The 22,995-nt window shown below is 41.3% G+C and overlaps 1 protein-coding gene across 6 annotated transcripts in view; it reads right to left on the bottom strand.

Moving 5' to 3' along the window:
* Nucleotides 1–4,002: 4,002 nt before the first annotated feature.
* The window catches only part of EPHA3 (EPH receptor A3), a 186,124-nt gene continuing 167,131 nt past the window's right edge, over nucleotides 4,003–22,995 (bottom strand). For 3 of the 6 annotated variants that reach the window (XM_019285940.3, XM_039555043.1, XM_039555052.1), the window contains exons 14-17: nucleotides 22,787–22,975; nucleotides 20,487–20,680; nucleotides 9,293–9,448; nucleotides 4,003–7,919 (exon numbers count right to left, since the gene is read on the bottom strand). In XM_019285940.3, coding sequence (XP_019141485.1) covers nucleotides 7,814–7,919; nucleotides 9,293–9,448; nucleotides 20,487–20,680; nucleotides 22,787–22,975 — 645 coding nt within the window. In that variant the 3' untranslated portion in view covers nucleotides 4,003–7,813. Of the gene's footprint in view, nucleotides 7,920–9,292; nucleotides 9,449–20,482; nucleotides 20,681–22,786; nucleotides 22,976–22,995 lie in introns of those variants that run through there. The other 3 variants (XM_039555060.1, XM_039555064.1, XM_039555072.1) reach the window with 2 other exon arrangements.

The raw sequence follows: 22,995 nt of genomic DNA, 5'->3' as shown, positions 1-22,995 counted from the left end.
TGATGTTTATACACATAATGCCTCCAAACACTTGTTGAGATGGTGGAACCTGGTGTACACAGCAGAGCTGCATCCCCATCAGCCAACATTATCTTAAGCGTGGAGGAGCTGCTTAGCGTGCGGGTGCTACTAAATCTCTTTTTTTTCAGTCTAAATGCTTAGCTTAGCCAGTTATGCTTCAGCAGAGGATATATTGATAGAAAGAGGATATATTGAATAGAAATCACAAGAGAAGGGAAAAAGAATGCACCTAGTTTTGGAGGTTAAGACTAGCAAAGGTCTCTGACTTCTTCAGCTTCAGTGTTTTCCTTCTGTTCTTCTTCTGATGGGATCTCTTACCTTGCAGCAGGAGATTGATAAAGCTGTGTTACAATTCTGATGGCTGGGACAGAGGTTTACTTTAATTTGATCTTTATTTTATATTTGTTTGAAGGAATTTGATTTTTTTTTTGGCTTAATTGGTTATTTAGATAGTCCATGCTGGGGAGGTGCTCCCATACAGATTTTTGGTGGTATCTGATATACCTGATTTTTCACAAAAACCCTATAGAACCTTATATGAAGAGGACTGCTTATATATGAAGAAGAGGTAAAAAGGGGCAGAAAAATAATTTCTCAGTGTGCCAACTCCTCTGTCTCCAAAAACCCACATGCACAAGAGAAGCTGGGAACAGAAAGTAAAAAATTGAATCGAGTAATAACAGAATATAAAAAAAAAACCAAACCCAAAAACCGAAAACCAAGCAAAAAACTCAAGAAAACTATATCTAAATCTCAGAAATAGATTTTATTTGTTCCAATTGTTTCCTATTTTCATTTAACTTCCTTGGCAGGTAGCCCAGTGCTCCATCAGAGAGAGGAAAGGAAGTTACAGCATCACATTGTTGTAGGGATTGAATTTTATTGCTTTGCTATTACAATTAGGCAAGAATTAACTCAGTTAATGAGGCACAACTTTTTTTAAAAGTATATACAAGTGGGAATTGTGACTTAGTCCTCAACTAAAGCCCCCCAAAAAACCTTTATGAAAGTGAAAGAAAGAGATTACAAATAGCTAAATAATAAAAGGTGATGCAACTTGAAAGGGGCACACTAAAAATGGGAATCATTACTGGTGGTTAGCTGACAACCAGCCTGGGGGGAAGCTGCATGTCTTAGCAGTGGTCAAAAAACCTGCCAGCAAATACCCAGCTGGATCTGCAAAAAGCCACCCAGATAATGCAGAAAAGATGGGGACAAAATGTCTACACCGAATGTGATTTATGGGGGGAAGAATCCCAGGCAAATCTAAATGTCTGGTGGGGTTCACAGAGTTAAACTCATATGGCACAGAAAGGGAAAGTGCAGCAAGGCCAACAATCAATAGTGCAGCTACTGAAACACTGCTTCGACTCTAAAATACCTCCTCAAGTCATCTCCCATCCTTATTTTTGGGTTTTCTGGTGGATTGGGCTGTAAGACACAGCAGATGGGGAGCCCCTGTTGCCAGCAGAGGGAGGAGGGGTCAGGGCGATGCTTGGTGGGGACAGCAGGGGACAGCAGGTACCAGGGAAAGCCTGCAGGAGGAAGGGGCTCTGCGACACAAAACTTCTGTGGTTTGAGCCTAATTTTAGCCTCTTTTGAACTGCACAAGCTCTGAGAGCAATGAAAGTGAAAGGAGAGGAGCACCCTGTGAAAACAAAATGCTTCAAATAAAATGTAAACCATACCCAAGAACTATTTCCTGCTGAGTGGGGAGGGGGAATGACAGGAAAATTGACATCAGAGATGCTTATTCGAATCCCTGGTCAGACTATGGTGCAAAACTACCAGACCTCCACTTAATTTTTTTTTTTTCATTAAAAAAAATAGGTTTTAGCATTTATATGTGGGGTTTCTTTACAGGCTTCATTTCATCTCAGTGCCTTAAAATAAAATGTTTTACTCTATGCTCCCATGAACACAGTGAGACTAAACGCTCATTTTTTCTGTCCACGCAGGCCTTGAGGCAGGAGAAGAAGCCAAAAGCCTGCTTCCCTAAATCCCCAAATATTAGGAATAAAAAGCTCTGGTTATTTCACAATCTCTTGCAAACGTACACTTCTTAAAGGGCTGGAAGCTAAACTCAGTATTAATTACAAATGCATGGTGAGTAAACACTCACTTTACTGAAGAAACTAAAAAATTGAGCTTCCTGAGAATACTGGATAAAAGGGGAGTGGAGATACAGGATATTTCTCCTCTAGTGGAGACCAATAAAGTGAACTGGAAGATTTCTAATGAACCCACACCTCAACTACCTTCAAAGTGATATAGCAGTGACGAACCTTAGTTACTGAATCTAATTAAGAGCAAATAATGAAATTTGCTAACCAAATGCTCCCTTAATGATGACTCTTAAGAAGCACAAGAAGTGGCTCACACTATGTTTTAAACAACTCCTTTTCAGAGCAAAGAGTCCTGCAGAAGTCCTGGAGCCCAGGCAACTGGAGAGGAACAAAGATCATCCTGGGCTTTAAAAAGAGGAGAAAAGCAGAGCCAGGCAATTCCAGAGCAGTTATGCTAACCTCAAACACCCAGAAAGATATACATATATATAGAGAGATATATAAATACATATATCTCACACAATACATTTCTAAGCAGCTGGAGGATTACAAGGTCTTAAGAAACCAACTCAGATTTGTCAAGAATAAACAAATCCTGTCAAACTCATCTAATTTGTTTCTGTGACAGCATAATCTAAAAAGTAGTGGATGTGATTTATCTTGTCTTTACTAAGACTTCTGGTGCTGTCCCCCATGACATTCTTATGAGCTAACTGGGGAAATATGGGCTATCATGAAACCATTTTAATGTGAAAGCAGAGTGAGCTGAAAAATCCCATGTACTCAGCACTCTTCACTTACCAGAGGTTCTCTGGCCATCTGAAAAGGATAATGAGGAAGCCAAGAGAAAGCTGGGGTTTTGTGTTTTGTGCTGTTCACCTTTGCATGAGTAACCTAGATGAAGACCATGTGCCTGTTTGTACGTGGGAATGAATCAAAGCTGAGAGAAATACCTCTAGAATAAATATTTTTAAATAGGAAAAGTAAAATTCATTAAGAAATACCAAAGGATTGAACCAAGGACTGAGAAAGGATCTGAGTGCACACCTATTAAACAGGGAATTACTGACCAGGCAGTGATAGTTTGGAAAGGATCTGAGGAATTAGAGCAGCTCAGAAAATGAAAGGAAGTCAATAGTCTGGATATCTGTATGAATTAACAGGAGTGGCACATGAGACAGCAGAACTAGTGGTCTGATTTCACTTGGCATTGCTTGGGCTTTTAATGATACAGATATCTGGGTCTGGGCATCATCCTTGAGAAGAAATGCGAAGTGGAAAAACACCACTTGGGCAGCACTAGAAAATCCCACAGACATATTGAATTTATGGAACAGATTATCAGCAATTTACCTCTCCAGACTCGAGGATCCTGATGGGTCCCTTCCAAATCAGCACATTCTGAGATTCTGTGGTGGTGGGGGCTGCCAGGCAGTTCCTTGTCCTGCTGCTCTTAACTGAATGCATCCTGCTGCCCTTTCAGGACTGGCTGAATAAGCACCATTTTACAGTAAAAGCAATAAAAACACCAATAGCCATTGTGCCCTCTAGGATCCAGAGCAAATATGATGTACCAGCAATGCCAAAGGGACAGACACAAATCAGGGTAAAGCAATTCCTGAAGTGAAACCTACTACAGAGCAAATGCTTTGCACACTGCATGGATTAGACCCCGTCAGAGCCGCCTCCCTGGTGCTCATACACAGCATCAAACCCCCCCTGCTTGGAAGCTAAAATGGCACCATTTACCCACTACAGCAGGAAGAAAAAGCAGCTTTCAGTCCAGCTGTTGTCATTTAAGGACAAGTCCAGCTCTGGGTGACTCTTTTCTGTGATTCCCCTTTCTGTTGAACACATCAAGATAAAATGCCACTTCCCCCCTGCCCCCCCGCCAAAAAAAAAAGTATGCTACATCCACATTCATAAAGTTTATCAACTTACAGACTCCAGGACAGGTATATCATTCATTGTTTTGCACCAGTAAGCAGAGTAGTATACAAAAGCATGCAAGATCAGGTATGGTACAGAAAGAACCTGCGAAATTCAAGAAACTGGCAAGCATCAAAACCATTCCTATTTTGATAGGAAGAGGATTCCTGAGTTGTGTATGTTGGCATTTTCAAAGACCCTGTACTTGGGTGAAGCACACAGAAACAATGGGGCAGGGACATAACAAAACAGGGGCAAAATATTATCTAATACAGATACTCAGAGGCAAGAAATGATCATGGGGTGAAATTACAGTACGCGGTGGGCTATTTTATTTTGTTGAAAAGTACATCTTTGACTGGATTCAACATAGTATTAAGATGAAAAGAGGTCCACTGGTGAGGGAGGAAAAAAAGCAAAAGTTTGGAAGTACTTGACACAACTAAAATAAATGACAGCTTTTTTCGATATCCCATAGGCAGGCTGTAGAAGATGATGTTTTCCAGTATCCATGGAGAAAGTAAAGTCTTTGACTGATGTAAGTCAGTTTTGCACAAATGCTGGTCTGTTTAGTTAAAACCTGCACTGCTTGTTTCTTTTAATAGATAATATAGGTAATATCTAGCTTTCACTCCAGACCCATGCTTTAACACTCAGAATTTATCCATATTTAATTACAATTTTATCACACTAATCAAATAAATTTACTTTGTCCTCCAAGCAATCACCTCAGTATTTCAGTATGTAAAAAATACTTTCATTATGTTTATTATAAAAATATAAATGTTTCCACTACAAATCATTTTACATTAGTAAGAGGCCATCTACAATTGCACAATATATAATCTAAATGAGTAAGTAATGCTTTCGAAATACAAGTTAAAGTAAATACATATTGTCAATCAAATCACATCTATACATTGCTTATTGGATGCTAAGTTACAGCACAAAAACTAGGTTATGTTAACAGAAATAAATAAAATGGAAACTATATTGAAAGGTACAAACCCAATAATATGGCATGGCATTTTATGAGCAGTTTGCATTTTGCTTGATGTCCATAACCTGTACAGGCAGATGGCCACACGACCTCTATTTCTCTACTCCACACTGAAGAATTGTACACTGCTATGTTTACATATGTACAGGGGGACAGGGAGTACAGGATGCTTGCAACAGAGGCCACTTAACAGTACAAATCAACTTCTGACAGGGAGAGAAAACCAAACGGGTTTTAAAAACTCTCTACTCCTAACAGCAAAGAAAAGCAAAACTGAGCTGCTTTTTTTTCCCAGTGAGATTGAATCTTCTATGCTGAGCATGCCTGAACAGTGGGCAAGGAACACGACAGGACACATGACAGGAGGAAACTGAGGGTAGTTGGTGCAAAGTTTTCAAGTGTCTAAAACTCTAAGAACTTCCCAGAGGTCAGCCCCCCACCCCAGCCCCTCACCCCACTCTCCCGCAGCAGAATGAGGCTGAGGAGAAATGTCACAAAAAGCTGTCCCCACACAGTCAATGTCTGCCACTGGATTTTGGTGGCTTAAATTCACTAATAGTGTCTGATTCAGAGCAATCTCAGCTCGAAGAAAACAAAGATTCTGGATGAACTGAGCAACAGAGCATGCTGCATTTCATGAGAGATTGGGGCAGATACGGAGAAGATTCTTCACATCTTAAATGCTTTAGTTTAACTTTCTTCCACTTTTTTTTTTTTTTAATTTCAACTTTAAAACCCATTCCCTATTCTTTCAGAAAGAATTACTAATTATTATGCTGTGAGCGTGTTTCAAATCCAGTCCTTTATAGCATGTTCACTGCCAGCACTCATGAAAAAACCTCTAACTGCTTCTCTTTAGCAATGTGTGATAAATGTCATGCCTGGACATTTTATAAGTCCTGGACTCATGGAGAACAATTTCAGCCCCACAGACCCTAGAAACTGATTCTTTCCTTACTTATATACCAAGGAGTTTCAACACCCAAGCCAACAGAAGAAAGCACAACTGGTTACCTGGTTTTGCATGCACAGGGCAAACACAGCGTGCCATTTACTCATCTGCCTCTCACACAGTCTTGGACTTTTAGGGATTCACTCTTATTCATCAGAATCAGGTCTATATTCTAGAATGGCAAGCTGGGAAACAGAATGGTTTCCCCTGGTGACCAAGGCCTGCTGTCTGTGTGCCTGGCATCACATCTAGAGCGTTAAGAAGCACAAGAAGTGGCTCACACTGTGTTTTAAACCACTCCTTTTCAGAGCAAAGAGTTGTGTCTGCTCAGAACTGGGATTGATGTGCTCCAGAGCAACAGCTTAGGAGTTGGGAAGCTCTTTGGAAGATGCTGGAAATGGTGGAGGGCCCTCAAAATCCACTTCCAGTCTCCTTTTTCCACGGGGAGATGTGAACACTCTCCTAGACTTGGGCTCCCTCCCGCTTTCTTTCAAGGAACAGGTAACCACAGAAGCTGTGCCAAGAATTCAGGTCCTCTGCAGGGTGGCAGTGTCTGTACAGGGGCTTTCTAGCTCAGGCATGTGTAAACTTCCACACCAAAGCCCCACTTCACAGCTTAAGTCATCCTTTTAAACAGGGGCCACTTCCCAGGGAACTCAAAAAGTATCATCAGTTAATGCAGGATGCAAGAACCCTGGCCCTTTTTAAGATTTTCTTGGCAGCTCTCTCACCTGAACACCGCCCAAGAATAGGGGTCCTTGTTGTGACAGGAAAGCAGCCTTGGGGAAGGAAATGGGAAGTGCAGTTTGGGGCAGATACTGATCTAAAGATCAATGTACACACCACTGTCAAAACCCCAGCCTGGTTGAAAATACCACTCACAGCAAGTGGAAGAAATCTCAACAAGTCCAGATGCTTTTCATAGTGTCAGTGCTGAAAAAAAGACCACCTTTCTTTCCTTCTGTACTTCATGCAGGACGCTATGAGTGTAAAATAATCTAGTAACTAACCCTCAGACAACATCTCAGGTTGAACCAAAGAAGTTTTGATAACATTTGGCACTTGGCAATAATACAGCCAGGTTAAGGTATTTAAGCATAAATATAAACAATAATGAAAAAAAAAAAAAACCAAAACCAAAAAAACAAACCAAGAAAATAAATAAGCCTTTTAAAAATTAAGACTTGTTTCTGTTTAAATGAACACAGGGAAGCTAACATAATGGTGAAAATCTTCTGTCAACTAACTCAAAGTCACTACAAACTTTATTTGTGTGTTCCTTCCTGAAGTTGAAATAGCATGTTACAATGACATTATAGTAAATATGGCCAGACAGGTTGTGAGGTATAGTCCTCCATTTTCCTTGCTTTTAAAGAAATAAAATACCTGTTACAGATCTCTTCTGTATAAAAATACTGCAAGTCTTTCTTTCTTCTTGTTTGCTGTATAGATCAAATACACAGCTTTTATGTCCATGGGGTTTTTTTTCTGTTATTCAGTCACTTAATATTCAAATGGCTCTAGGTTTTAGTAACACTGGTTTTTACTTGGAAGGATTTTTTCACATATTCTTTTTCCTTTTGAAATTTACCATCTGCATTAACAGTCAGTCAAGAGCACCCACCCTTTAGGATTAATAGATAGAAAACAAGTTTGCTCCTATTTTAAGGCATTTATACTCAATATTTGAGTGTCTTGTGGGTTTGAAATCTCAGCCATTACATTTCCAAAGCTGTTGCAAAGAAATCCTTTAAATTCTGCCGTTTATCAGCCATCACTTCTGACCTGTGATGCAACTTTTCTCCTTTTTTTTTTCCCTCTCCTGAGCAACATCATTTTGGTAGCTTACACAGGAACGGGGCTGTTCTTTGTATGAGTTTCGAGAGCTTTGATACTGCTGACAATCTTCTTCTGTGGGCCCACCACTGTAACGCCAACTTTCTTCATGTCACTGGAAAAAAGAGAAGATGTGTGAGTGAGGACGCTGAGTTTCCTGGCACTGACCTCAGCAAACAGCAAAGAACTTGTCCATCTCATAATGCTGCACTGCAGGAGCCTCCAGGTACAGGGATATTGCTGAAACACAAGCCCTGGTGCAAAAAATACTGACAGCCACTGTCTGAAAACAAAAGGGGGCTGCAAAAAATAGAGTGAAAGCTCATTTAGCCTCGTTGTGTTTGCTCTCCTGGATGGAAACTGTTCTCCAGTGATACAGCACCGGGGTTTTGGGGCAAGGGGATCACTGGTGGATCAGCTGAGCCTCTCTAACATCTCTATCGCCTATGAAACTGATGGTTTTTCCTGGGCAGTGCTGACACATCACTGCCCTCTGAATGGCCCTCTGAACTCTGCTATCAGCATTGAGGTGAAGGACTCCATGGCCAAGCTTGCAGGGTCTGCCCTGGTTTTCACCTCGTTTGTCCAGGATCTCCAGTCCCATTGTTCCTTGTGCAACACAGAGGTGGTTTGACACCTGTGAAGGGCTAATTAACCAGGGGCTCACAGGAAATTGGGCATTCCTACAGGATTTCTACACTGTCCCCAAAGGGTAATTGTTACAATAAGCCATTAGCACCCTTTTAATAGATGCAATAACACACTAATTAGTGGCATTGATGTGTTTAATTGTTGGTAGCACAGCTGCTGAATACTTCTCCGTAACTCATAGTGTATCCAGCCAGCCCAACTGGGAATTAAGATTTCCTTTGACATTAAAATTTTATCTGCACTTGATGCCTTTTCAGGTGCAGAGAGAACATTTATCCTACTCTTACTTGTCACTAGAACAAAGATGGATTGCATTTAAAATGTAATAAACTTGCCATTTGCTCACTTCCAAGCATAGCAGGAGGGAGTTCAGCCCCTGAGTAATTATTAGCATGGAGGAGGGAAACAGCAACAAAGAGTTTGCACCCTCACCTGGTTTGGTGACATATAGGCTGGGCAAAAAAGGGAAAGATTGGTAATGTGCCAGCTGTAGAGAAACTCCCATATAAAATACAGAATACAAAGAATCAACAGAGAAACTTCAGTGGAAGAAAGTGACGCTAGTGTACCAGAGGATGCACGGTGCTACCGTATTGGAATAAACAGGGAATTTCCTTGTACTTAGTGAGAAAAAGCTGTGGGACCATGGCCTTAACACAGTCAGCAGACATAGATTTCCTTCACAAGTATTTCAACTACAACAAATAGCTCCCATTTGTCTCTTTAAATGTAAGAAAATTTTAGCTAAGAACTGGAAACACCATATAAAAGTGCTACCTTCATGCTTATGCCTGAACTTGTACCTGTGAGGAAAATCCACAGCAGATTCCAACTTACTCTGTGGAAATCTTGGCTATTGTGTCACAGGAGCTGTACTCCACACCCGTGAAAATGTCCTTGCACTGCCCTGTCCGGAACCCATTGAGCCAATCACCCGTGGTGCGGAAGGCTGAAATGTCGATGCTGCTTTGGTCCAGGAGGAGATTTGACGGCCTGAAACGACAGAATAACGCAATGCAAGTTAGGGAACAGAGGGAGAAACAGATTTACTTTGTATCTAAACTTAGCAGCGGCAGGAGCACCCAGGCTGGATGTGGCTTTGCTGTTGGTCTGTGGGAGTTCTCAGCTGCCGAGGCCACCACAGGGGCTGATGCTGGTGGCTCTGACAAATGCTGTGTAATCATCCTGCTGAAGAGCAGCAGCTCCCCATGCCCATGTTTAAATCATTGCAGCATTCACAAAGCATATTGTCACCTCCCAGTTTAATGTGCAAAGCATTTACAAAGACTAAATCAGATTATATTTATGGGATTCACCCAGTCCCAAACATCACACAAACGATGCACACTCCAGGCTCCAAGTCGAGCGTGTTGGTAGGATTTGGTCATGTCAAATATTCAGAATATTGTGGCCCACTGAAAAACCCTAAATGTTGCTACTAAGTTAGAAGCCTCAACAATAAGTAAAGTACCTTATTTTTATTGTTTTATTGCAGGCTTAAAGCCAAGCATGTGCTTTGCTGTGCTGCACTTGAGACTGAACTAGAGAATGTTCAAAGCAGTTATCTCTGCAACTTCACAGCCTATTTTCTGCCCCATAATTCTTTTTCCCTCTATAACCTGCACAGGAGTCTGACTACTGCTGCTGAACCCATTTGAAGTGACTTTTGTCACTGAAAGCATTGAAAATGAGAGGTGGCTGGACTGACAGCATAATTTAAAGGCAGTGATTACACAGTGTAACAGGTAGGTGACAGCTACTGGAACTGGAGAACTGATCTGGGTTGTAAAATACTCTCTTCACTCCATACCCAAGTCATCTCTGAGCACAGGAACAAACATAAATAGGAGGAGATTTTAAAGGCACCAAGAGAACCACGTATCTAAATATCAGTGCTTTTGACCTCATAAAAAGCCCAGAAAATCCAAATCCTTCTCAATTCCAGCATGTCTTAAATTCCATCAAGTTCAGCAGCACTACAACAGCACCTGACTTACCCTGGAATCAGGAGATACCTCATCAGTTACAGAAGTAACATTACAGTTACATCTTTTTGAAGAAAAGAACAATGATTTTTGGTACGGCCACACATTAAACAGCTCTTTTTACTTCTGATGTTTTCCCGATTGTTATCAATCAGCTGATTTCTTTCAGGCTCAGGAAGTTAATACAATTTTTTTTCCCCTTCTGGGAATGCAGGGCATAATTAAAGAGCTACTTGGACCCTTGAAAATCTTAACTCCAAAACACAGTTTTCCCCAGGTCCCAGAGCTGTGATGTCCCTGATGGGGCAGCTTTTGCCTGGCTACCTTCCCTCCAGAGCCCAGCCAGGGCTGTGATCACTGGCAACAACTCTGGACCTCACATGCTGGGAACAGCCATCCATGGAAAGAAAAGCAACAGAAGACACCAAAAACCTGGTCTGTCTTCAAAACACCAGCTTAGACACCTACATGATACTCAGCTTTAAATTCCCTCAATTTGATAATCAGGCCCAAGATAATTTTAATCAGTAGCTGTAAGGCCTGAATTTCACTGACTACTGTTTGTCCCATGAAGAGCCAATGGTTTTTATTTATAGTTTTCTGGGTATAGTGTCTGGAATCCCAAGATATTAATTAAGAGTATTTATGAAGTGTTCTTAGTGATAAAGCATGGATTATTTTTTTTCCCCAGCCTAGTATGCCTTTTTAACTTAAGTCTAATAAAACAAGGTCCGACTGAAGAATCACTAATGAAAAAAAAAAGTATAAACAAGTTGAAACAGAACAGGTCTCTAGGATTAGGAATTAGAATGGCCCAAAAGAGCCTTTATGTTTATTACTTGGATCAAAGTATCATTATGATAAAAAATATGACCTAATTTTAATGTGAGTGACCTCAGAGTAACCAGCACTGTAAAGTATCATTTTTCTTCGTGCAGGATTCCAAACAAAAATTAGTTACTTTCCTCCTCAGAGAGGACATCTGGACTGTTTATCAATGAGCAGGAATTTGCCTCGCTGCAAAGAGTCTGTGATGTCTCCTCATGTGCACCAGGGGAAAGCTGGGCTTGCAGAGCATCTGCACACCCTGGCAGGCTTTTTCCCCCTGACCCAGCCCCTAGACAGAAGGGCTGAGCACGAAATTTATGGTCTGGGTGATGTGCGCCATGAGCTCACACTTTAGCAGACAAATTAGACGGGCTGCAGTCTGTGCAGCTGTAAACGACGTCCTGCAGGGTTCCACCTGATCCTTTACAGCTTTTCATAAATCAGTACCTACCAGTTTCAGAAGAGAGTCATTAAAAAGAAATCATGGAAATTACATGTTTGCTCAGGGGAAGTGAAATAGAACATTTCTCTCCATCTTTTCTTCGCTCCCCTCCTCTTTCTTTTTCCTTTTTTTTTTTTTTTTGTTTTTTTAACTCTTTTTACTTTGTTGCCTTGACTATGATACACCCTCTCATGTCATCTTCTGACAGTCATGGCAAGATTTTCTATCGGGTTCACCCTGATTTTCTATCCTGTTCACCCTGACTGTGGGCCCCATCTACAAAGTTGTATTTACTGACATGTGGTGCCCCGAAAAAAAAAATCAGGAAGACTCAGTTTGGAGACACAAATTGAACAGTGAGATGCCAGTTACAAAACATCCTGTGGCTGGAAGCTTTCTCTGGATGTGTCCATTACTTTAACAGTTGGAATTAACCTTTGAGCCATCAGCAGTGAGGAGAACTATGGTGCATTGTCATTAGCACAGCTTTTTGTCACAACACAGGAAAAACTTGCTTTACTAACAAGAAAAAACACAGAAAACATCATTACAACCTGGCCCACTACAGCATTGAAAATCTCACCTCTGGTTGGCTGCTGTGTGGGGAGACAAGGAGATACACCTACTTGTAAAATCCAGGAATTGAGACAAAGAATATGAAAATGTCCTGCCACTTCTTCTGCAAATACACAGAGGAGCTGTGCACACACAATGCCAGACTTTGTACTGTAGGAGCCTCTCTCCTTCCATCCCTTCCTCCAAACAGCACAACCAACCTTCAGTTTTTAAAATCTGGACTTTCCTTTCCACAGTCAATTTCTTTTAAAGAGGAAAGCATTTTTTAAAACCAAAAAAAACCCCATAAAGTAATTTCCTGTAGCAAATTTTAGGTAATTAAAAGCTGATTTTGTAAAGTGAAATTGCTCCCTATGAGCCTGGTTGGAACACAACTCCTATGGGCTTTATGATTATGGCAAGCTGAAGCACAGAATTCAAGTCTAACAAGAATTCTCTTTCAAGAGCAAAATAACTCAAAACCATCAGGTGGCACGGAAAGCAAATTTCAGTTTTATCTTCTACAGCAATCAGAGTCATATGCACAAATGTATATAGCAGGAAACCAGTAAATAAATGCCATGCCAAGGAGCAGTAGAGTTATTCTGTTTACTTGATTATCCCTGGACCTTAAAGATAAAAATCTTCAGAGTTCCAACTCTTCATGCCCATTCTTAACATGCTCTTAGCAGGCTGTAATTCAGTCCCTAAAGTACAATTCACCTCTTAAGGGGGCACATTTGCATTTCCCCAGGGCTTTCATGTGATGTTTTCATACTCTCCAAATAAGCAGGTCTTGGGCTGCTCCTTGGAGTGAAAGGAGAGCTGGAGAAATGGAGAGGGGCCATACAAATAACCAAAGGGAAAAACAGTGCAGTTGAGGCTGAAAAAATGGTGCACCTCTCTAAATGTCAATATTTCTTGTTTCCTAGCTCCATTGTTGCTAAAAAGTCCCGAACTTACCACAGCTTCCTCTAGGATAATAAGCAAATAAAATTTCAACAAAAGTCAGTCCTTCAGTCTTCCCTACTCCTTTAGCTGCCTCTCAGAACATGATTTTCAATATACTTTATCTTCTCAGCATCTTGGTGGGATAATAAATCATATGCCTGGGTGTGTCAATGCTTCTACATTTACTTTTTCCCAACACCAAACCACTAAAGACAAAAAATACCAGCATGCTGCTGAATTTTTTTTTTTCCTTTCATAACCCTGCTTAAGCTGTGCTTTTAAGGAAATACAGACACATTTCCTGGGATGTGTAGCTGCCTGACAGACCCTCAATGCCAACCAGTTATTATTGTTAGGACAGTCTGTAGGCTCCTCAGAAGAAGGAGAGAAAAATGCTATATAAAACTCTTAAAATGCTTAAAATCTAGCATTTGCTGTGGAGAGTTTCCCTTTACGTCTCACTTTTGGCTGCACTGTTGTTGCCTATAATCAAAAGAGAACCAACCCTTGCAGCAGTGTTAGAATAGCAAAGTAAAAAGCAGACCTTTATCTGGAAGCTTCCAGGTGTCCCAGTGCTGATGGGCACACCCTGAAATCAAATTTCTGCAATTTTATAAGGTTAATTAATTAGGATATCTAACAGGCACATCCAATAGGAGATTCAGCTGCCCCACTAACCCACCCTCAGGTCAGCCCCTTGGAGTTGGTCCAAGGGGTTCTCTGACCCACTTCTTACTGTAGGTCCCCTGCTTGGAATAAATATTATTTATTAATCTAAACAATATTTCAGGGATGTGTTTAGAAGGTCAGCTTATTGTTCCAAAATCTAGGGGGAAAGGGCAGGAAAAGTACTGGAGCTACAGCCATCTACACAGCTACAAATACATGAGAAACACATAAAAAGCTCAGGCAGCACCGTGAATTTCTACTTTTGCCACAAGAAGCGCGGCCATGGCTCCATGCAGCTCCTCTCTCCAGCACTCCCAGTGTGGAATTGCCACCCCCACTAACGAGGGCTCCACGAGCTGAGAGCAGCAGAAGAAAACACCTCGGGAGTCACTGAACAGCAAAGCCTCCCTTCCCCACCAGGCCACCCGCTGGTCCAGCTGCATTTCTCTTTAAATTACACAGTACCCAAACTGGCCTGCTGCAAATTCCTGCCCGAGTTTCACCAAATTAGAGGTGCAAAAGTGCCAATAGATGTTTTACTGTCCCTGTTAACAGGGAACCCAGCTCACTTCCATCTACTCACTTCGAAGGGACAATGGGTGAGCTGTGCCTGCCCCAGGCTCAGTAATAATGACTGCTGGGGAAATTGGGTGAAAACAGGGCTTTTCTGTCTCTAGCTGAATGAAGTCTCTAAAAATTTCCTCAGTTTAACTCCTGCACAGTCCAAACTATGTTCAGACACCAAGAAGTAGAATTTACTGTATTCCATTTTGTGATTTGTAGTTCAGTTTCTTCCCCCCCCTCCATAAAGTCACTATTTTATGTTTAGCAGGCTTCAGAGAGAGAGAGAGCTGGAGTTTTAGGTTTACATTACTTGAATTCTTTTAGGGCGAACAGTCTGGGTTTAGGACACAGATTATGTTGTTGCTGGATTTTAAACGAAGCTTAAAATCCACACAGAATCTTGCTCTACACAGCATTTGGCCAAACTCAAACCCCTTTGTTAAGACCCTGACAACATCCAAGGAAAACTGAAATCTCCTTCTCTCTTCCACCCTGGAAGTTCCTAACAAGGAGAAGCAAACAAACAATATTACAGCAGGTCAGCAATATATGTCAAGCATCTGAGGCCTTCTGACCTGAATGGTAAAAAAAGAGAACTTCTCAACAAAATGTTCAGCCAATCTAAACAGTAATTTCATTGCAAATATTTTTGTAAAAACAGAGCTGGAATTAGGCTGCAAAAAGGAGCAAGTCTGAATTTTTTCTTTGCCCTGTTCACTGCTCCTTTTGAGCTTGATTTTCATAAAAATCCTACCAAGCTAGAAGGTAGAGTGTTTCCACCAAATTATCAGGTTTTAAGTGGAAATAAACTTTGTGAGGAGCAAACTTCAAATTGTAAACACTGCCCCTGGATGTCTCAGGATGACACCAGTGAGAGCAGCACAATGAGAGACAACAAAGCACATGTTTAGCAGTGAGCCCTTAAAATCAATTACTCACAAATAACAGCTTCCAAAGACTGCTCAAGGAAATTACCTCAACCAGTATTTCAAACAACACATCAAATTTAAGAAAGTCAAGCTAGGATTGTAAACAACTTGCTAATACGTAAAAGAATGTATGAGGAACTAATTATTCATACACGGTTTTTCATCAGGAAGAATACCTGACCCTCACTCCTTAAGTTTTCTGGGCTATATGAAAAGAATTTCAGGTACGATTTTTCTGAAATATCCTGAATTCTCAGGTGTTCTTCTCCCCATCCTTGCAGCACAATTATTTCCTCGTCTCCTAAACATGTGCTTGCAGTGTAAAGAAACAACAGCAGCAATACCTGACACTTTCACTCTACCAAAAGCAAACACAGAAGCAGGCTGGGATTTTTTTGTGCAGACTCCGCATCAGTTTTGCAGTCAATCAGAGGCCTGGCAGAAATCCAGAATTTCTGAAAGTCATATGTTGGAATTAGAAACAAATTTCAATTTTTTTTCAAGTGCCTTTTTTTTTTTTTTGGCAGAGGTCTGTGCACTAACTTGGCTACTCCTTGTTTCATAGGTTCATGAAGACTAAAGGGCTTCAGTTCCCCCTACATCACAGCAAATATGGGAAAGCTGCCACAACGTTTGAGCTGCCTGAATCCCGTGTCACAACCCTGATACCTCAAGATCACACTATATTATGACAGCTTTGGGACACAGAAATGCTTTAGATATATTAAATTACACTCCATGTTTTAAATATATTTTTTGAAATGGCCATGTAAAAGTAAGATTCATATACATAAAAAGGTAATATACATTGTAAATATATATATATATATATAAAAATTCAGAATCAGGAATATAAGTAAGAATAAAAAAAATCATAAATATAAATAAGTGAAAAAAGTGAAATGGATAAAAATCATTTTCACAAGTGCATTTCAGATTTGTAGTCCACACAAAGTGTTTCCAGTTGCATGACTTGGGTTACATGTTTTCCCCTCGCAAATGAAACAACAGCTAAAGAGCCATTTCAGCCTCACCAACTTACTCACAGGTGGGTGAAGTGATTCTGACTCCCCAACCCAAGTTGAGAAAAGTTTCCATCTGCTTTGTATCTGTATGAAATGCTCACAAATGTGAAGTAATACACAGTGGACTAAAAAAAAATAAGCTAGAGAGGAAAAATAATGAACTTGATCAAAACTGGAAGAACGATGAACTCACTTCCACCCTAAAGATACCCAAACAACCTAAGGACTCCATTAGAAAAATGAACATCATGTTCAGAAAACAGGAAAGAACAGCAAGACATAAATCAAATAAAAATATCATGAGGTTGAGCTTTAGAAAACCACATGGCTTGTACTGAGTTCTGTTCCTACAACCCCTTACAGAGCTGGTTAACTCCAGGCAGCCTAAGGGACACAAAAACCCATGCGTCCAGAACCAGTGCAGGTCTTGTTAGCAAGAGCTCAAGGTGGCCACCTGATTAAAAAGTGAATTTTGACAGGTAAGAAAGAAATCAGCCCTACTCTGTACTTTACAAGGAATAGAAATGGAGCTTTCACGTGAATCTGAGATGAAACACAACACCAGGAAAGGTATTATGAAACGTTTGCTGTGCTGAGGCTACAAAAACCTTTTGTCAGTGTAAGGTTCAAAAGCACGTAGAATCGTCTGCAAAGCAATGATCAATAAGGATAAAAACATCCCCTCGGGCATCAAGAAATTATTAGATGCCATGGAGTGGCCTGAAGGGATAGAAAACTTTAAAGGAAAGAGAGAATTGAAGGCTTTGACTCCTCTTCTGTGAGGTATTAGTGTAAAACATGCCTGGGCTGTGGCCTGGAATCAGATGTACAGCCAAGCACATCCTCCAGTGGAGGTCAGTTAACAGCAACCAGCACCCAGAGGACAGGGATGTCCTATGCACCTCCAGAAATATGTTTTTTAAATAGGATACAACAGTGCTGTGACTATTTTAAACAAACATCAGCCCTAAAATCTGTAAGAAGAGACAGGTTTTGCAGCTGCAGCAGACGTCGTCAGGTTAAACATTTTTCCCTGACCGAGGATATTCTGAACACCTACAAGCATATGGTGGGCATCAAGCTTTAGCATTCCTCCAGTAGCACCACAGACATGGCTAAAAGAGAGCTGGGACCTCTATAATTTAGATTAATTGCTTATTATGGGTAGGAGGAGAGGTGGTGTGGGAGTGCTGCAGCCTCAAGTAACAACTGAGAGCAGCCATCTGAGCAGATGGAGTCCCTGGAGCCCTCGGGTCCGAGTCCCTGAGTTCTTTCCCTCTGCAGTGATGTCTGTCCCTCTCTGGCTGCTGACAGCAGAGGAGCACTGGCAGGGATCCCACTGTGTCCCCTTCTCCAGGAGCTGCTCTGACTCACAGCCCTTCAATATCAGTTGCGTATTCCTGCACACAAGGCTATGGCAAGCCCCAAGCCCATTTTAACTCTTGCTTCTCATTTTTCAGCCTCATTTTTCTCTGTCAGCCTGTCAAAAAAGCGGTGCTGAACCTCCGGGCTCAGTCCCTGGCCAGCAGCACCAGTGGCTGTTACCTGCCACCAGTGCCTCTCTGCAGGACACCAAGGGGGTGCGGAGCTGGCTGCAGATTTTCAGCCGTGTCCACGGTTTGAGATTAGTCTAAGGTTTGAGATTAGTCTGCTTTGACAATGGTTACCTGGCACAGGCGACCCCTCATTTGTGTTTTTACATGGTTGTGTTTAAGGACAGCCTGGGTTGGCCTGCAGACACTGACAGAGTGTGAGATGGAGAGATCACGGATCACACATTCCCTGAACTGCAACAAGTTCCTTCCTAGAGGGGAAGGGCTTGGGCTCGTCCATGCTGGGACCCCACAGTGCCCTGTCTGTCAGCAGGGAGTGAGGAGCTGCAGAAAGGCAGAGAGACTGCACTGCTTGGGAATGTGCAGGGATGTGGCAGTGGAAGGGTAATTGGGAAGGAAGCAAGGAATAAAATCCCCTTTGATGCCACCCTCCTCAGAAATGCGCTCTGTATCAAAGTGAAAGCAGCAGCAGGAGGAGCATTTTACTGAGAGCTCACCTAAAGCAGCTGTGAGAAGTCCCCTACCATGCAGGCAGCCTCCTTCCCTCCTTCCCTCCCCATGAGCAGAGAGCATGGCACTGTGTTAGGGATGTGCAGTCTCTGCCACCCCTCTGCACCAGCACAGAATGGATCAGGAGCAAAGAGAGCATGAGAGAGACAGAGGGGAGCAATATCCCACTGCGGAGCTCCTGCACAGAGCCCAGCAGGTGGAAACAGTGCTCAGACTGAATTTGGTCTCCATTAGAGGATATCAGCTTCTACTGGCTATGAACAGGTAACTGGAAATGATGGTTTCATGTTGTTTTCAGCTCTGCTGTGGTTCAAATCTGGAACTGGAAGGACAGCAAACAGGGAGCATTTTGCTTCTGTTTGGAATGCAAAATATGCAGCACCGGTTTCTGCAATCAAGCCTCCAAACTCAGACAAGATAGTTACGATTCCCAACTCCCCTATTCAGCAGATTGCTGCAGCATATCCCTATAAAATAATTATTTGCACCAATTGTTTGCCAAATAGGGGTGCAAGGTGTTTGGAAGGAATGTACTTGACTGAGAAAATGGTGTTTAAACAGTTTGGTGTTTTTCCCAAAAATGTGTGGTGGTGTTTTGTTTGTTTGGTTGTTTTTTTCTGTCAACTCCTAGACATAATTGCTTCTGTAAGCATGTGGTTTCCTATGTGTTAAAGACTCACGAAGCAAATTATTGAAACATAACTAGTGTGCAAGCCATCTTCTCTCAATATATAAATTTAAAAGCAAAGCCCATTAGTATGACTGCCTTTCTCCTCCCATCTCTACTTTCTTTTTCTCCTCTCTGGCGTGGCAGTAGGAGGTAATTAGAGTGGTCAGTCTCTAGCTGAGGGTGCAGCACAAAGCTGGGGCCAAGAAGAAGGAGGCAAGGTCCATGGCAGTCGCACAGCAGGCTGCAGGATCAATGCAGTTCTTTCCACTGCCTTTGCTCCTTCTGTGCCTTCCCATTCAATTGCCATGGTGGGAAGCATGCTGCATCTCAAGTAAAGGTCTAACAGGAAGGTCTTCTGTGTTCCCTTTTGAAACTTGCCTCGTGTCAGGCTCTGGTCTCTTGCCCAGTGAAACACAGAACAACCTCCAAGGCGTGGGTCTGAAGCAGCAGAGAAGCAGAGTGCATTTCTTCCTGACTCTGCCTGCTTTGCTGACAGGATTTGGCACTAGCATTCATGCTAAAAATAATTTTACATCTTTTGCACCCCTCCAGTAAGAGTATGACATTTTGTGCATTGTACAAACGAATTCTCTTTAACCCTACTTAACTAAAGCTCTTCTTTCACCACATCCTCATTATGCCCCTAGGTGTCAACACACTCTTCAGCTGCTCACTCTCAATGAGATAATTCTTATCTCATCATAGTGATGATGTTTCAGAGCGTGTTGAAAACGCAGGATTAAAAATGAAAGTTTTTAATGCAATTAGGAATATTGCACAGGTTGAAAATTAATTCCTAGTTAACACATTGATCTAAGAGGGAGCGTAAGTGCATTTTTAAGTCTGTGAGCACTACAGAAAGCAAAGAAACATTATTCATATGATTAAAGTTAACGTGACTTGTCAGAGAAGAGCACAAGTGTATTTGGACCCCATTCAGAAAGATACTTAGGAACGTGGCTGGCTGTAACCTATGAAACACTAAGCACTTAAAACACCACCAAAAGAGCAGAAGGAAAAGGAAGATCACATGATGGCCAAATCTGCCAGCTGTGCTTTTCTCATAAAACTCTGCTCAATTCTACAATGGGTTTCAAAACCTTAGAATAAAAATCTTTCACAAATTGGATAAATAATAGCAAATAGTTAATAAAAACAACAGCAATAATAAAACCAGTAATATTAAATCCTTCTCCCAAAGGGATAGTCCGGAAGCATTCTGTATCCTTAAAGATTACAAACAGCTACAGTTAAAGGGTGAAGAGGCAGCAAAGAGAGCAAACAAATCCTAATTACAGGAGATGAAGGAATCAAAGAGGTTCATGAGCAATGTAAGATCTACTATGTCACCTTGCCGCCGCGTTGGTGATGATTTTCAGACTGCTGGGGTTACGGATCAGCTTATCCAGGATGCTGACAATCTGCTCAAACTTGGGTCTGTTGTTTCTGTCTTTCTGCCAGCAGTCCAGCATCAGCTGATACAAGGCAGCTGGGCAGTCCATGGGAGGTGGCAAGCGGTACCCTTCATCCACAGCCTTAATCACCTGCACAAGGAGAAAAGTTTGTGGAAACTTAAAGGCACTTTACACCAACTTGGTTTTTATCAGCTCTGTGAGCATTAACGTGGACATTCTGAGTTTAAACAAACGTGTTTATTCACTAATTGCCTTGTCATGCAATGCCTCTCGTTTATCTGCAAAGTAAACCAGGCAGTAGATTAGGCATGCAGAAAAGGGAGTTAAGATGCAGTGTGTGACTTTGAAGAAGGTGAGTGTGTGGAAAGGATCTCAAAAACTCACACTCCGTTCAACTGAATCCATAAACAAAAGCCACAGTTAGAAAGTGCTTGCTTAAGTATGCCAACCTTCAAAAGGTCTTGAATATCCCTCCTCTGATCATCCTTAGCAACACATGCTTTCCACATCCTCCAGTGGACACTGGAGTCCAAAAAAAGTCAGAAAAAAGCAACCTTTCCACATCCTCCAGTGGACACTGAACTCGTAAAACAACAGAAAAAACACCTTTCCACATCCTCCAGTGGACACAACTCAAAAAAACAACAGAAAAAACAACCTACCCTGCTGAAAAATCAACCTGCCCACTAACGGGACATCCTGAACCAACAGACGAAAGGTCTCGTGGATGATCTCACAGGGCCACAAAATGTTTTTAAAACTTACATCACAGACACCTATACACTTTCTGTTAGTGTTATACAATTCTTGTATAACTTGCTTAGATTGATAAAATTTGTCTAGATTGTCTATAATTTTTCCAGATTGACACACACATAAACAAGAACAGTTTAGAATTTACGTTGTCCAGAAGCTGTTTAATCCAGCCTTTTCACTAGAGTCTAACACCTCTTGATCAGGCCTACAGGATCTATTGCACCATGAATAAAAAACTCCAATGCATTCAAAGTAGAAAATTACAAAGCCGTACTCTGTTAATCTGTCCTTTTTATCTGGATCAATTAATTGAAAAGCAGAACAAACTATTCTGAATCAGAACAAGGACAAGAGAACAGTTAATGGTTTAAGCAGCCATGAAGGAGAGGCACATAAATAGGTTAATCCTTCTGTTTCTGATTTTAATGGGATATTATTAAAGGCATTCCACTAACATATCAGTCTGCACGACAGGATACATTAACCTCCACAAACAATAGAAAAAACATTCATTACCAATTAAAAGAAATGCATTGTTTTCTGCAGAGACTTGGGTTGCAGAGGTACCAATTTAAAGGAAGTTTTCTTCTCCTTTTCCTTGTTTAACATAAAGTAGTACAGAAAATGTTTAACTACAACTGTGTTACTGACTTATTTATTTTAATTCAGGACTTGTAAAAATATATATCAGTTCCTTGGAAAATCTATTTGTGTGAGCGACTGCACTCCATAAAATTTGGTTCATAAGTAACTCCTGTGGAATGAATCTAAAATTAATAAAACAACAGAAGAAGAACCCAAAACAGATATAATGAAAATCTTCTTTGGAGAAATGTTATGCTTCTTTAAAAAATGGGGAGACCTCCATTAATCATTTGGATCGCAGGCTTGGACAGTTTACTAATGTTACAAAGAAACCTGTATTGGAAGTCTAATCAGATCACTCTCCTTCTCTAAATTATCCATTGATTACTTCCAGAAGCATTTTGGTTTCATTAAACTCTTAGCAGAAATTCTTTGCTTCTCTTTTTCACAAGTGCCAAGAGCAATTTATTCAGTGGATTTGACATTTACAGAAAATTTCTATAGAATATTATACCAGTGGAACCAAAGGGGATCAACAGAAATTTAGGAGGGTTTTCTAAAAATGAACTAAGGAATGTAAAAGGCAGTGACCTCACTGCAGTGGAATTGTTTGCATCATCTTACAGGAAACCACCAATGGGATAAAATTCTCTACTCTGCTCCTTCAGAGGTCCAAAGCACTCTGCTATAAAGATGGTGGATTTGTTAAGTTCCAATGAACTTTTACTTAACCAGGGAGATGCAGAGATTTTCATCTCTCCACCTTATTCAATGTCACCATCAAAAACTCAGAGCCACTCAGTCTCATCATGCTTGGCTTCCTTCCACAGCTTGATTCCTTACTCTGAGAACTTCCTTAATCTGAGAACCTAACTCAGATAACAGTTTACTCACATCCTGGTTGGACATCTCCCAGTAGGGTCTCTCCCCATAAGACATCACCTCCCAGAGGACAATCCCATAGCTCCAGGCATCACTGGCTGACGTGAACTTCCGATAGGAAATGGCTTCTGGAGACGTCCATCGGATGGGAATCTTGCCCCCCTGGGAGCAAAACAAAACCAAAGAGTCCATCTGACTGTCCTGCAACAAATATGATTTTG

This window comes from Corvus cornix, chromosome 1, assembly GCF_000738735.6.
Source record: "Corvus cornix cornix isolate S_Up_H32 chromosome 1, ASM73873v5, whole genome shotgun sequence".
NCBI lineage: Eukaryota > Metazoa > Chordata > Aves > Passeriformes > Corvidae > Corvus > Corvus cornix.
Note: the sequence above shows the minus strand (reverse complement) of the source record. Positions and strands in the feature narration are given on the sequence as shown.